The 16,198-nt window shown below is 37.4% G+C and overlaps 1 protein-coding gene across 3 annotated transcripts in view; it reads left to right on the plus strand.

The window, feature by feature from the left end:
- KIF3A (kinesin family member 3A) overlaps positions 1–16,198 on the plus strand; it is a 53,523-nt gene that overhangs the window by 21,209 nt on the left and 16,116 nt on the right. For all 3 annotated transcript variants that reach the window (XM_031029583.2, XM_006734681.3, XM_081827081.1), the window contains exons 5-9: positions 4,082–4,187; positions 9,387–9,526; positions 9,932–10,129; positions 10,441–10,615; positions 14,977–15,075. In XM_031029583.2, the coding sequence (XP_030885443.1) occupies positions 4,082–4,187; positions 9,387–9,526; positions 9,932–10,129; positions 10,441–10,615; positions 14,977–15,075 (718 nt within the window). The remainder of the gene's footprint in view (positions 1–4,081; positions 4,188–9,386; positions 9,527–9,931; positions 10,130–10,440; positions 10,616–14,976; positions 15,076–16,198) is intronic.

Below are 16,198 nucleotides of genomic sequence, written 5' to 3' on the forward strand. Positions count from 1 at the left end.
ACTCCTACAGCAGCCTCCGCAGGGCCACCATGGGGTTCTCACAGCACATTTCGACCCCCACTGGTTTATAGAGGCCAGCCTACTCCTTTACTACTAATAAATTAGGGCATATTTATATCCCATGACAGAAAAAGAGTAGTTTTTCCTAATATATAAATATATCTTATAAATTGTTATCCAAAAAAGAACAAAAAACTCCCAAACCCCCAACTAGATCTCAAGTCAACACCTGGAACTTGGAGCGTCTGCCCTTGTGATTTTTGTCTTGGGATTGTTTTTCAAACTTTCGTTTGTCATCTTTGTGAGGTCCTACTACCTGTGGTCACTCCACCGGCAGCCATCGACCTCAGCCTCAGCTTCACTTTACAGGCATACCTCGTCTTACCGTGCTTCGCTTTATTGTGCTTTCCAGATACCGCATTTTTTACCCTGTGTCCAGCAACCTATTGGCACCATTTTTCAAACAGCAGTTGCTCATTTCATGTCTCTGTGTCACGTTTTGGTAATTATTGCAGTATTTCAAACTTTTTCATTGTTACTGTATTTGTTACAGTGATCTGTGATCAGTGATCTTGGATGTTACCATTGTAATTGTTCGTGGTGTGCCACAAACCATGCCCAAATAAAACAGCAGACTTAATAAATGTGTGTGTTCTGACCGCTCTGCTGACTGCCCTTTCCCTGTTTCTCTTTCTCTCCTTGGGACTCTCTATTCCCTGACAGACAGCAATACTGAAATTAGGTCAATTAACCGCACAGTGGCCTGTAAGTGTGCAAGTGAAAGGTAGAGTCGCACGTCTCCTTAAATCAGAAGCTAGAAATGATTAAGTTTAGGGAGAAAGGCAGTGGAAAGCCAAGATAGGCTGGAAGTTAGGCCTCCTGCACCAAATAGTTAGCAACTTTTGACTGTAAAAGAAGAGTTCCTGAAGGAAATTAAAAGCGCTACTCTAGTGTACACACACATGATAAGGAAGCAAACAGACTTATTACTGATGTGGAGAAAGTTTTAGTGGTTTGGACAAAAGGTCATACTAGCCACAACATTCTCCTAGCCAAAGCCTAATCCAGGGCAAGGCCCTAACTCTCTTCAATTCTGTGAAGGTTAAGAGAGGTAAGGAGGCTGTACGAGAAAAGTCTGAAACTAGCAAGGGTTAGTTCATGAGGTTTAAGGAAGCCATCTCCATAACATGAAAGTGCAAGATGAAGTAGCACCTGCTGATGTAGGAGCTGTAGCAAGTTAACCAGGAGTTCCAGCTAAGATAACTCATGAAGGCGGCTACACTAAACAGCAGATTTTCAATGCAGATCACACAGCTTTCTATTGGAAGAAGATGCTGTCTAGGACTTTGATAACTAGAGGAGTGAAGTCAGTGCCTGGCTTCAAAGCTTCAAAGGACACACTGACTCTCTTATTACAAGCTAATGCAACTGGTGACTATAAGTTGAAGCCAGTGCTCATTTAACACTCTGAAAACTCCTAGGACCCTTAAGAATTATGCTAAATATACTTTGTCTTTCATCTATAAATGGCACAACAAGGCCGGATGACAGCACGTCTGTCCACAACATGGGTCACTGAATATTTTAAGTCCACTGTTGAGACCTCAGAGAAAAAGATTTCTGTCAGAATATTACTACTTATTGACTGTGCACCGGGTCACCTAAGAGCACTGATGAAGATGTACAATGAGATGAGGATTGTTTTCATGCCTGCTAACATGACGTCCATTCTACAGCCCATGGATCAAGTCTTGTTTTGAAGAAATACATTTCCTAAGGCTATAGCTGCCATAGAGAGTTATTCCTCTAAGGGATCTGGGCAAAGTAAATTGAAAATCTTCTGGAAAGGATTCACACTTCTAGATGCCATTAAGAACATTCATGACTCATGAGAAGCAATCACAATATCAGCATTAACAAGAGTTTGGAAGAAGTCAGTTCCAACCCTCATGGATGACTTGGAGGAGTTCAAGACTTCAGTGGAGGAAGTCACTGCAGATGTGGTGGAAACAGCAAGAGAACTAGGTTGAGAAGTGCAGCCTGAAGATGTGGCTGAATTGCTACAATCTCATGATAAAACCTAATGGATGAGGAGTTACTTCTTACGGATGAACAAAAAAGTGGTTTTTTGAGATGGAATCTACTCCTGGTGAAGATGCTGTGAAGACTGTTGAAATGGCAACAAAGGGTTTAGAATATTTCATAAACTTTGTTGATAGAGCAGTGGCAGGGTTTGAGAGGATTGGCTCCAATTTTGAAAGAAGTTCTGCTGTGGGTAAAATGCGAGCAAACAGCATCACGTTCTGTGGAGAGATCATTCTTGAAAGGAAGAGTCAGTCATTGCCGCAAGCTTTGTTGCATCATTTTAGGAAACTGCCACAGCCACCCCAGCCTTCAGCTTCCTCGCCCTGACCAGTCAGCAGCCGTCAGCATTGAGATAAGACCCTCCACCAGCAAAAAGGTGTCGACTGGCTGAAAGCTCAGATGATGGTTAGCAGTTTTAGCAATAAAATATATTTTTAAAAGATTTTATTTATTTACTTGACAGAGAGAGACACATCGAGGGAGGGAACACAAGCAGGGGGAGCGGGAGAGGGAGAAGCAGGCTTCCCGCTGAGCAGGGAGTCCGACGTGGGACTCGATCCCAGGACCCTGGGACCATGACCTGAGCTGAGGGCAGACGCTTAACGACTGAGCCACCCGGGCACCCCTAGCAATAAAATATTTCTTAATTAAGTTATATATTACTGTTTTTTAGACATAATACTATCATACACTTAAAAGATTACAGTGTAATGTAAACGTAATTGTATATGGAGTGGGAAACCAAGAAATTCGTTTGACATGGTTTGAGTATTCGCTTTATTGTGGTGGTCTGCAACCCAACCTACAGTAGCTCTTGAGGATACATGTATTTTGTTACTTGTGGCGGTGACTTCTAGGGCCTTACAAAGTGAATTTTATATTTCTGACACTGTATTTATATATCCTTCATATTTGGTAAATAAAGTTACTCACAGAAAGGTAACATTTTTATATAGATGTCATAGATCTGTTTATTTCACTCATTTGTTTGAAATCCTCCATGATCTTCAAGTTGCTATTAAGATAAAGACCAATAACTATGCTTAGTCTTACCTCTGGGTACCTCTCTCTCCAGATATCCCACCTATTTTACCTGTGCTTCCTACTCTTCCCAGCCAACTTGGCTTTTTTTTTTTTTAAGTGCCTGGTTTTGGCCCATTTCAGGATCCTAGCACATAATCTTTTCCTGCTACCCAAACCCAGATTGGCTACCTCTTATTTCATCAAGTCTTAGCTTGAACGTCATCTTGGGGGACACCTGGGTGGCTCGGTCAGTTAGGCGTCTGCCTTCGGCTCTGGTCATGGTCCCGGGGTCCTGGGATTGAGTCCCAAGTCGGGCTCCCTGCTCCGCGGGGTGTCTGCTTCTCCCTCTGCCGCTCCCTCTGCCGCTCCCCCTGCCTGTACGTGTGCTCATTCTCTCTCTCTCTCAAAAATAAATGAATGGGGGCACCTGGGTGGCTCAGTTGGTTAAGCGACTGCCTTTGGCTCAGGTCATGATCCTGGAGTCCCGGGATCGAGTCCCGCATCGGGCTCCCTGCTCAGCAGGGAGTCTGCTTCTCCCTCTGACCCTCCCCCCTCTCATGCTCTCTGTCTCTCATTCTCTCTCTCGCAAATAAATAAAATCTTAAAAAAAATAAAAATAAATAAATGAATGGAATCTTTAAAAAAAATAATAAACATCATCTTGGGGAAACTGTATGTCCCTACTTTACTAGCTTAGTCTCTCTATGGTGTATTCTCAATAGTGTCCTGTGTCTTTTTCCTTCGTGACATTATCCCAGTTGAAATAATTAGTGTGTGGTGTTACTCATTTGTACGTTCTCATCGTAGGTTGTCACCTGTGCAGGTGTAGAAACCACGTCTACCTTGTCCATCACTGTATCCTCACTTTTTAGCAGAGTGTTCAACACATAGTACATGTTTGATAACTGTGGTGGAATTACGGTATGTGCATAAAATCTTAGGGTCATTTTTTCTTTTCTTTTTTCTTTTTTAGGTTAAAGAAAGACCTGATGTGGGAGTTTACATCAAAGATTTATCAGCTTACGTGGTAAATAATGCTGATGATATGGATAGAATTATGACACTAGGCCACAAAAATCGTAAGTGTAGTACAGAATTGTGATTGAACGTTGTATTGAGTAGGCTTTTAGAAGCAAAACTGGTTATGGCACTTTGCCCCACAGAGACTGGATTTTTAAAGTTTCTTGACAACCCTTTCTCCTTGATTATTTATTATGCAGAGAACATACATGAATGAAAGAGATCACACATTGCCTTCTGTGCTGACCAAAATTTTGTTTCTTGGAAATACTGCTATATATTTGAAACTCATACAGCTAGTTGTCTCTTTTTAGCTATAATAATATTGGTTACATTTATTGAACACTTACTGTGTGGTAAGTGCTTGTGCTAAGTGCTTTCTTCATAAGAATGATCTTTTTAAAATTCTCAAACTGAACTATGAATGTACTAAATTCCTATTTTGTGACTGAGGAAACCGAGACTTAGTCTAAGTAACTTGTCCCAGGTTATGTACTACTTAGTAAGTGGCAGAGTGAGTATCTGAACCTAGGCCATTGGGCATCATTAACTGAGCACTTTACTGCCTCTCTTTTGTTGACAAGAAAAGCAAACCAAAATTAAATGACATTCTTTTTGTTTTTTTTATTTTTAAAAGATTTTTTATTTATTTATTTGACAGCGAGAGAGAGAGAGACAGCGAGAGCAGGAACACAAGCTGGGCGAGTGGGAGAGGGAGAAGCAGGCCTCCTGGCCAAGCAAGGAGCCCAATGTAGGGCTCGATCCCAGGACCCCGGCATCATGACCTGAGCCGAAGGCAGACACTTAACGACTGAGCCACCCAGGCGCCCCTAAATGATATTCTTTTTAATAAGGGTTTGAAGTTTTGTCTAAAGAATAAAAAGTTGCAGTGCTATTTAATACACAAAATGCCCTAGGCCTAATACTAGTGATGTTGCTAGCAGCAATTAGAGATCAGAGGTAAAGAACAAGAACATAGAAAGTAAGCATTTTTTTAAAAGTGTTTTTTGGCTAGACTATAAGTCTAGCAAACTCGAGGAAATTAAAGAAAAAATTAAAAAATGAGTTGCATTTTTATAAACCAAGTAGTAGAGAAAGGCCAAATTGTAACAGAAAAATGAGCAAAAGATGTACATGAATATGTTATTCCCAGAACTATACACATCAACAAGCATACCACAGGATATTCAATTTGACAAGTAATTGGGAACATGGGTATTAAAACAACAGTGGGAGATATTTTACCTGTTGTTTCAGATGGAGGGATATCCAGGTTCATAAAGCTCTGAAGAGATGGGCACTGGTGATGGGAATGTCAAGTGCTTCAGCCTTTTTGAGGGGAGTGTAACAGTATCTGCTGAAATTTTTAAAATGCCTTTCTTTTGACCCAGGGTTTCTAATTTTAATATGTATCTAGATACATATCGATATATCTATATTGGTAAATATCTAGAAAAGTATCTTTAGACATAAACAATGCCTTATTGAAACATTATTTATAATAGCAAAAAGTTCGATGCAGTCTAACTATCAGTAAAACATTGGTTATATAAATTATGGCACAGAAATACTATGGACCGTAATGAAGCTATAAAAAAAAAAGGAGTTAAATCTACATGTAGAGACTTGAAAGATTTTCAAGATACATCGTTAAGTGAAAAGAAAGCAAATTACAGAATAGTATGTACTGCATCATCGCATTTATAGATGTGGAAAAAAGCCAAATTGTTGAACAGCTATGTATTTGGGCAGTGTGTGTGTATGTGTTTATCAACTTGTGTGTTTGTTAAACACTAGTGAAAGGACATTTAATAGTGGTCACCTTTAGGTAAGGGGAGGTAAGATTGGAGAACAGGGATATATGGAGCTTTTACTTTATGTTTTTGTATGTCTGTATTTCTGAATTTTTTTTATACCAGGAGGATATGCATGTATTGCTTATTCAGTAAAAAAAAAATTTTGACTTATGATTCTGTTCACAGTAGTGATCAAAACCACCCCTTAAAAACAAAACAAAATGGGGGCACCTGGGTAGCTCAGTCCTTACGCGTCTGCCTTCGGCTCAGGTCATGATCCCAGAGTCCTGGGATTGAGCCCCGCATTGCATCGGGCTCCCTGCTCGGCGGGAAACCTGCTTCTCCCTCTCCCTCTCTCCCTACTTGTGTTCCCTCTCTCGCTGTCTCTCTCTCTGTCAAATAAATAAAATCTTTAAAAACAACAACAACAACAACAACAACAAAAAACCCCACAAAAAACCTTCCATTAACAACTGAAAGTTTAATTTGGTATGTGAGATTCATTCAAGGAAAACTAAACAATTCTTTTTTTTTTTTTTTAAAGATTTTATTTATTTATTTTAGAGACAGAGCACAAGAGGGGGGAGCGGGAGAGGGAGAAGCAGACTCCCTGCTGAGCAGGGAGCCCGATGCGGGACTCGATCCTGGGACTCCAGGATCATGACCTGAGCCGAAGGCAGTTGCTTAACCAACTGAGCCACCCAGGCGCCCCGAAAACTAAACAATTCTAATGAAATAAAATGACATGAAATGAAGACAAAGGCATTTGAAGACCTAAGAGAGCAGAGGAAAATACTCTTATTTAATAGATTGAGTCTAAGAATTAGACATTTACAATATTACAAATATTCAAGTAGAAAATATCCAAGATATTACAGATACCCGAGTAGAAAATTTCTAACATAAAAATACTAATTTTATCATATTGAAATAGAGTAAAATAACTATTCAGGGGAAAATAGCAGAGGGAGGAAATGTGACAGTAAAAGCCGCTGTTTTAAATAGATGAAAAATTGGTACAAATATAAAATTAGTTCCTGTTTTGTCCAGGTGGTCATAGTATAGAAATAGTTAATATCGCACTTAAGAAAATAAGCCTTTCATCCCATGAACAAATAGGTGACCTGCTTAGCAATTAAAATGCAAATTTAAAATAGTCACTTATATTCGCATTGTGGGCACCATTGTAAATTGGCTAATATTTCTGTAGAGCAGGGTTTTTCAGCCATTAAACCATTATCATTTTCTTTAAAAAATTTTCTTTTTGAATAGGTAATCCATACACATGCTGTAAAATTCAAAAGGCACCAAAGTATACATTGAAAAACAAGTCTTGGGGGCGCCTGGGTGGCTCAGTTGGTTAAGCGACTGCCTTCGGCTCAGGTCATGATCCTGGAGTCCCGGGATCGAGTCCCGCATCGGGCTCCCTGCTCGGCGGGGAGTCTGCTTCTCCCTCTGACCCTCCCCCCTCTCATGTGCTCTCTCTCATTCTCTCTCTCAAATAAATAAAAATAAAAATCTTTAAAAAAAAAAAAAAAGAAAAAAAGAAAAACAAGTCTTGGGGCGCCTGGGTGGCTCAGTCGTTAAGCGTCTGCCTTCAGCTCAGGTCATGATCCTAGGGTCCTGGGATCGAGTTCCGCATCGCGCTCCCTGCTTGGCGGGAAGCCTGCTTCTCCCTCTCACACTCCCCCTGCTTGTGTTCCCTCTCACTGTGTCTCTCTCTGTCAAATAAATAAATCTTTAAAAAAGAAGAAGAAAAACAAGTCTTTCTCCTACCCTTGGGTCTCAGTCACCTAGTTCCCACGCCTGTTGGAACTCCATTACTTTGTCATGTCCCCTTCCTGATACTGTCTTTGTATGCCTAAGCATGTATTTTTATTTATTTATTATTTTTTTAAGATTATTTATTTATTTGTCAGAGAGCGCACAAGCAGGGGGGCAGCAGGCAGAGGGAGAAGGAGATTCCCCGCGGAGCAGGGAGCCCGATGTGGGACTCGATCCCAGGACATGGAAATATAGGAGATAATCTTAAGTGGAAAAGCCAGAAGATAAAATAATACTCAGTATGTGTATCACTACTGATCAGATGTTATGAAGTGGTGTTAGATTTTATTTTGTTTTTTCAAAGATTTTATTTTTAAGTAATCTCTGCACCCAATGTGGGCTCAAACTTAAAACCCTGAGATCAGGAGTCACATGCTCTACTGATTGAGCCAGGCAGGCACCCCTGGATTTATTTTTTAAGTATTTTTGGAAAAAATACGTAAGTTTGTAATATGATTTAAAAGAAAATTTGTGTGGAGTCACAAATCCTTGTATTTTCTTTCACTAATTTTTGTTTTATCTTCTTCCATTGGGCTTTCCTTTATGACTGCAGTTTACATTCTAATTATCTGACTTCTAATATAACCATATGCTAATAAAGAATACCCTTTTAGTCTTCAAATTATAAAATCAGAGCTTGCATGGAGAAGTTCTGCATGAATATATAGTAAGAAGATAATTTTGACATTGGCTAAAATTAACAAAATGCTTTTCAAATACTTGGCAATTAAAAAAAACTAATACATGCCTATTATAAAAAACAAAACAGACCTTTTTCTTTATTTACATAATATATTTATGTAAAATATTTATACTTACATAAATACTTGGTATATTTTCAGTGGGTGCTTTTGTTTAATAGAAATAGAGTCGTACTATATATTCCTTTCTCTCTCCTTTTTTTTTTTTTTTAGTTCATATGTTATGGGTATCTTTCCACGTCATACATACAGATCTGTTTTGTGTTTTTAAAGGATGGTTTAGTAGTCCATAGTATGACTATTTTTCTTAAGATTTTATTTATTTATTTATTTAGAGAGAGAGCATGCAAGCGGGGGTGGGGGTGGGAGAGGAAGAGGGAGGGTTCGATCTCACGACCTGAGCCAAAATCAAGAGTCAGACGCTTAACTAAGCCACCCAGGTGCCCCATGACTGTTCTATAATAGATTGACCACTGTCCTTTTGGTTGTTTCTGATCTCTTGATATTGCAAACAGTGCTGTACTGAATATCCTGTATCATCTCATGCATATATGCAAGTATTTCTGTGATTTAGATTCTCGGAACGTAATACTTTTTAGAGACAACTGAAACAGCAATAATTTTTTAAATTATTTAACTTTTTTTTTAACCTAAGTTAGTTATTTTTTTTAGTCAGTAATACTTGGGATTGAAATTAAGTATTTTATCCTAAAATTACCTTTGTAGTATGAGAAACGTTACACATTCTTTTGTTATCAACATGACTTGTCAGAGAAATTTCTAATGTTAAATAAACCTATGCTTTTCTGGTTTAGCCATGCTCTCTGGCTCTTTGCTATGATGAAATTAAGTATTTTAAAGCATTCTGGATATTTAATTATTTTTTAAAATACTCCCTCTTGTTATACTTTTTAAGAATTTCTTTCCTTTCTTCAAGGTTCTGTTGGTGCAACTAATATGAATGAACATAGTTCCCGTTCCCATGCCATCTTTACAATTACTATAGAATGCAGTGAAAAAGGCGTTGATGGTAACATGCATGTCAGAATGGGGAAGCTCCATCTTGTAGATCTTGCTGTAAGTAACAAGGCGCTACTCAAGGAATAACTCTTGTGATTTTTTGCATTTTATAAGTGAATAAAAATTCAAGTGAAAATGTGTGATTTACATACAGTTTTTAAGTTGTTTACTTGTGTATGTGTTTTTAACTTATTATTTATTATGGAATATTTCTAACTTCTAATGTCTACAAAAGTACTAAGAATAGTATGGTCTCCCATGTACCCGTGACCCAACTTCAATCCATTCATGGCCAGTTCTGTTTCATTTCTACCATCAGCCACTTTTTCCCTGCCTGTATTATTTTGAAGCAAATTCCAGATACCATAGCAGATTTTTTAGTGTCAAATTTTGTTTTAAACTTTCAGAGGAATATTCTGTATTTTTAATTTTAGCTTTATTTCTGTCTCTGTTTATTGCTAGGGTTCAGAAAGACAAGCAAAAACTGGAGCTACTGGACAGCGTCTAAAGGAAGCCACAAAAATCAATCTTTCGCTTTCCACCCTTGGTAATGTAATTTCTGCCTTGGTTGACGGAAAAAGCACTCATGTTCCTTATCGCAACTCTAAATTGACTCGTCTTCTTCAGGATTCCTTAGGAGGAAATTCAAAAACCATGATGGTAAGACTTAATTGTAGAATAGTTATCATCAGGAAAATTTCAGATTCCTGTTTATGCCAGTAATTGCTATGCATAACATTTTTAAAACTATTGATTATTTCACTTGTGATTTGTGGTTATTCTTTTTCAAGTACGCTGTGTATGCTAATCCATATAATGGTGTTTGGAAATCCATGTGGTTGATGCTTTCTTGTTCAAGAAAGCTAGAGGAGAACAACTATATTTCAAAAATTCTTTTTGATGTATTCATAATGGTAGTATTAATTTTAACTGCATCAAGTGTAAAATGTTTTGTATTCCTAATTCAACAGTGTGCAAATATTGGGCCAGCAGATTACAATTATGATGAAACTATCAGTACATTACGGTATGCTAACCGTGCTAAGAATATTAAAAATAAAGCTAGAATTAATGAAGACCCAAAGGATGCTTTGCTTCGCCAGTTTCAGAAAGAAATAGAGGAACTGAAAAAAAAGCTTGAAGAAGGTAACTTTTCCTCAAAATATTAATGTGAATATTCGCTAAAAATATGTTGCTTAACCATGAATGTTCTAATAAAAACAACTTATTAAAATTCTTTGAGCATCTAACTTTGATACTGAAAGCGATATTTCTGCAAGGTAACTTGATACATACACACTTTAGCATTTTCACATTAAGTTTAATTATGTAATATTTGTGTATGTAATTTTTAAAAAATTCATTTAATTTAAACCTCCATCTCTATCATCTCAGCCCCCATTTCCTTTTATAGATTTCATTTGACCACTTACTAAATAATGAATTTTTTTTGTCTTTGTATAACAGCAAGTTTTACCATATATGTATTTAGGTGAAAATGACCCAGAGTTCTTTGAGAAAGATTTCAGTCACTAATATTCAAAGTAAAGAAATCTATCAGAGTAATGGGTAAACAGAATTTACTATAAGTAAAAATTCATTGTGTGACTTTGAAAATATGCCTTCATGCTTAAATTTGAACATGAGATTCTGTTTGGGGAATCCTTTTTTTTTTTTTTTTTTTTTAAAGATTTTATTTATTTGTTTGACAGAGAGAGACAGCGAGAGAGGGAACACAAGCAGGGGGAGTGGGAGAGGGAGAAGCAGGCTTCCCACTGAGCAGGGCGCCTGATGCGGGGCTCGATCCCAGGACCCCGGGATCATGACCTGAGCCGAAGGCAGACGCTTAACGACTGAGCCACCCAGGCGCCCCGGGGAATCCTTTTCTAACAAGATGTTAGAAGGTTAGAAAGTCTGAAGACCTTGTTCATGAGGATGAGAAATTTACAGACTGTCTTTAAGTGCTCAGTGACTCTACACTTTCATGCTAAGAACCGATTGGCATAGGGCTCCTTTTCATACCAGGTAAACAAAAGGCTTCAGAATGGTTTTTGTTTTTTTTTTACAGTTTGTGGGGAAACTGGATAGAACAGATGTGAGTTGCAGAGATGCCACCATCACAGATGTTTGGAAAGGGTACTGATTCAATAAACTTGAGTAAGATTTTTGAGGAAAAGCAGTAATTGAGCTGCCTCTTAGATAATGAAATTTGGTATTTTAAATATGACCACTAGGTGGTATTTATAGTCAATATGTTTTAAAGATTTAAAATTTCTTAGATTTGTTAACGTTCAGTTCACACCTTTATTTTGCTGCCTTTATTTTTTTACATTTTTTCATTGTGGCAAAATAAACGTAACGTAAAATTTACTACTTTATCTATTTTTATTCTGTGGCATTAAGTATGTTAACATTGTTCTGTAACCATTACCGTCATCCATCCCTAAAACTTTTTAATCATCCTCAAATGAAGCTCTGTACCCATTAAACATTAACTCTCTATCCCTCTCTTTGCCTCAGCCCCTGGTAACCACTATTCTGTCTCTGAATTTGATTATTCTAGATAACTCATATGAGTAGAATCATATAGTACATGTGCTTTTGTGTCTGGCTTATTTACTTAGCATAATGTCTTCAAGGTTCATCCGTATCATAGCATGCGTCAGAATTTCCTTCCTTTTTAAGGCTGAATAATATCCCATTGTTTGTATATACCACATTTTGTTTATCCATTCATCTTTTGGTGGACACATGGGTTGCTTCTGCCTTTTGACTACTGTAAATAATCTGGCTATGAATGTGGGTGTACAGATCTGTGTTGAGTTCTTGCTTTCAGTTCCTTTGAGTATATACCCAGAAGTGGAATTGATCCATCATGGGGTAATGCTGACTTTATTTTTAAGACATTTCATTTCACTGATGCTTATGACATTTGTTTTTATAATCCAGTTACAGTTGAGTGTTATGATATGGTAAATACAGTTGATCATATAAACAATAAAAATCAGGCAAAAACATTAAAAGAGTAATTTTTGAAAATTTTTATAGACTTCTAGAAAACTTGGAAGTATAGTGAGTTCCTATATACTGATCACCCAGCTTCCCCTTATGTTAACATCTAATATGACTGGAACATCTTACATTGAACATCTTACAGTTATTGGAATCAGGAGTTTTACATTGATACAGACTTATTAACTCATCTATCGATCTTATTCAGATGTTGAGTTTGCCCTCCAGTGCCCTTTTCCCTAGTCCAGGATGCAGTCTAGCATCACATACTGTATTTAGTTGTCTCCTCTAGTCTCCAGTTCCTCACCTTTCTCTGTCTTTCATGGTCTTGACACTGTAAAAGTTACATATTTGTAGAATGTTCCTCAATTTGGGTCGTCTGTAGTTCTCTCATAAGTGTTCTGCAAGGTTTCTTCACTCTAAATTCTATAATCTTATATTTTCCTTTGAACTTAAGGTGTGTCTTGTGGTGAGATACTTTGAAACTACTAAAAGGTCCTGTTTCTTATATTTTTTCCCACTAATTTGAGCATCCGTCAGGGGTTCTTGCCAGCAACAATAATTCTGTGGCATTTGCTCCTTGGTGACTTTGTCTTCTCAGCATCCTTCTAATGTTTAATGTTTGGAATTCTGTTGTAAGGGGGAGTAGTCCCTCCTCCCCCATTTGTTTATTCAATTATTTATTTATGTCAGTATTGACTCATGGATATTTATTTTAGTCTGTGCATTATATAATACAATAATGTCATTATTTGTTTTATTGCTCAGATTGTTTGAGCTTTTGCCATAGGAACTCCTGAATTCAGGGGTAGTTGCTATATCCTTTCAGCATACTTCCATCAGTTTTTTGATTTTTGGTTTTGAGTGCTTCTTTATTTCCAGCACCACAGATGTTTCTTTTCTTCTTCTTCTTCTTCTTCTTTTTTTTTTTTTAAAGATTTTATTTGTCAGAGAGAGAAAGTGTACAAGCAGGGGGACCAGCAGGCAGAGGGAGAAGCAGGCTCCCTGCTGAGCAAGAAGCCAGATGTGGAACTTGATCCCAGGACCTTGGGATCATAACCTGAGCCGAAGGCAGACGCTCAATCGACTGAGCCACCCAGGCGTCCCTTAGGCTCATTTTATACGTTCCCTACCCTGGCATAAAACCATCTATTTCTCCCTAGCTCCTTTTTAGTGGAGAATGGTATTTAGAAACTAAGACTTGGGCATTAGGTGCATTCATTACTACCAGTGTGTCATTGTTACTAGGCCTAAAGAAAATATTTTTAATGAATTCTTCCAATATGCTTATCTTTTCCTATCCATTATTTACTGGTTTAGATATTATCATTTGTGATTATTGTATATTTATTTTTCTCCCCAAATACCTGTTTTTTTACACATTTCATACACGGACAGTGTTATTTTTAAATAACTATTTTGAAGGTAATATAGTACTGATTTGCATTATTAGTTTAATTATACCCTTTGATTTTTGTTTTTAAGTTATTTATTTATTTTTTAAAGATTTTATTTATTTGCCAGAGAGAGAGAAAGTGTGAGAGCACAAGCAGGGGGAGCGGCAGGCAGAGGGAGAAGCAAGCTCCCCGCTGAGCAGGGAGCCTGATGTGGGGCTCGATCCCAGGACCCTGGGATCATGACCTGAGCCGAAGGCAGACGTTCAACCGACTGAGCCACCCAGGCGTCCCTGTTTTTAAGTTATTATACTCTTTGTACAAATAAGCCCTTCTTCTTTTCTTTTGATATAGTCCTGAAAGTGGGATCACTGTGTTAGATGAGTTTTATGGTTTTTTAAAAATACGCAGGTTGAATGAATTTTTAAAAATCTTCAACAAAGGGGTGCCTGGCTGGCCTAGTTGATGGAGCATATGACTCTTGATCTCAGGGTTGTGAGTTTGAGCCCCATGTTGGGTGTAGAGATTACTTTAAAAATATTTAAAAAATAAAATTTTATACAGAAAACTGAGGAGAAAATGCTCCCCCAAAGTGATTACTTTTTTAAAAAATTGAAATAATGACTTTAACTTGAAATTTTTATATATACATAGAACTTTATTTAAACTAATGATTTGAAATTGTAAGTAGATCAGAATTTATTTTTGAAAGATTTTACTTATTTGAGAGAGCAAGAGAGGGAGCACAAGAAGTGGGGAGCACAAGCAGGAGGGGAGTATGAGCAGGTAGATGCAGCAAGGCTCTGCATTTTCTCCTCAGCTGGATGTGGGGCTCCATCCCAGGACCTTGGGATCATGAGCTGAGCTGAAGGCAGATGATTAACTGACTGAGCCACCCAGGCGCCCTTTAAGTAGATCAGAATTTAACTTCTCTTTAGGAACTTTAAAATAAAGCCTCTGTGTACATTATATCTTTTCCTGAGGTTAGCATGTGATATACTGTTTAGGAATATTAAAATACGTTTTGTTTAGGGCAACAAACTTAATGGCAGGCCATAACCTGGCATAGAATATAAATTGTTTTGTAAAATTTTGTTCAAGGGGAAGAGATATCAGGCTCCGATATCAGTGGATCGGAGGAGGAGGATGATGAAGAGGGCGAGGTTGGAGAAGATGGAGAGAAAAGGAAAAAAAGAAGGGGTAAGTTCTTTTTAGTGTTCTAGAAATTAACTGGGATTGCTACCTAAATATGGTTTAACATTCATCTGAGTGCATGCCTTTTCTTTTGCCATTTTTAGTTATGGTAGCAATTCACACAGAGGAAATATGCCATATACATGATTAACTTTGCCTTATTTTTGTCTCCTATGCTGATCTCCTCCTTACAGTTGAATCATAATGCCATATGTTCTTTTACAGTTTAGAATTGTAAAAATCTGTGACAGTGGTTATACCATGCAAAGATTTCATTCAGGGTCTTAATTTTATGTGAGGACTTGGATTTGTGTTGGGAACCTAAAATTTTTTTTAGGAAGTCAGGATAATGTGGCGTTTTTCTCAAGCATGGTTAGGCTTTAGAAGTCACTGAATTTTTAAATGATGAATTTGTATGAGGGTTCTATTTTTTTAATTTAATACTTTGCTTTATAAAATGTACTTTCATTCTTACCCTTTTATGGGGCGTTTGTTGCCAAGTGTGAAGTAAGTTTGTGTTTATTGTGATAAAGATATAGATAACAGGCAAAAGAGAGAGACATATTATAATGGCCCACTTTTCAAACGTTTTTGCTCTTAATGTTTATTTGTTTCAGAACTCTCTTCCATTAACGTGGATCATTAATGTGTGGATCATTGTTTTCAAGCTGGTGCATATTTTGCTTGTCTTATTAAAATGATCTTGCTGAAAATAAACCCATGAGTCCCAAATTTTAAAACCAAAGGTTCTGTAACTTCAAAAGACAGGAAGAGCATGATTTAGAGGAAGAGCATGATTTAGAGTAGAACTATAGTCTACTGGCCCACCACCTGTTTTTATAAAGAAAATTTTATTAAACATCCATGCTCATTTGTTTGTAGATGGTGTACAGCTGCTTTCCGATGAGGCTGTATGGCCCACAAAGCCTAAAGCACTTACTATCTGTCCCTTAACAGAAAATGCTTGCTGACCCCTTATTTAGATAAATGGTTTTCTGTTCATACCTATTTTTTCATAGACTGTTCATAGCTAAAGCAGATCATAGATTTGTTAAAAATAAAATTTAAAATAGAAAAAAAAGCTATTGCTTAATACGTTAAAATATTTATTAGTAGGTTACCTTCCTTC

The sequence above is a fragment of the Leptonychotes weddellii genome, chromosome 7, assembly GCF_054177405.1.
Source record: "Leptonychotes weddellii isolate Sample4059 chromosome 7, ASM5417740v2, whole genome shotgun sequence".
Lineage (NCBI taxonomy): Eukaryota > Metazoa > Chordata > Mammalia > Carnivora > Phocidae > Leptonychotes > Leptonychotes weddellii.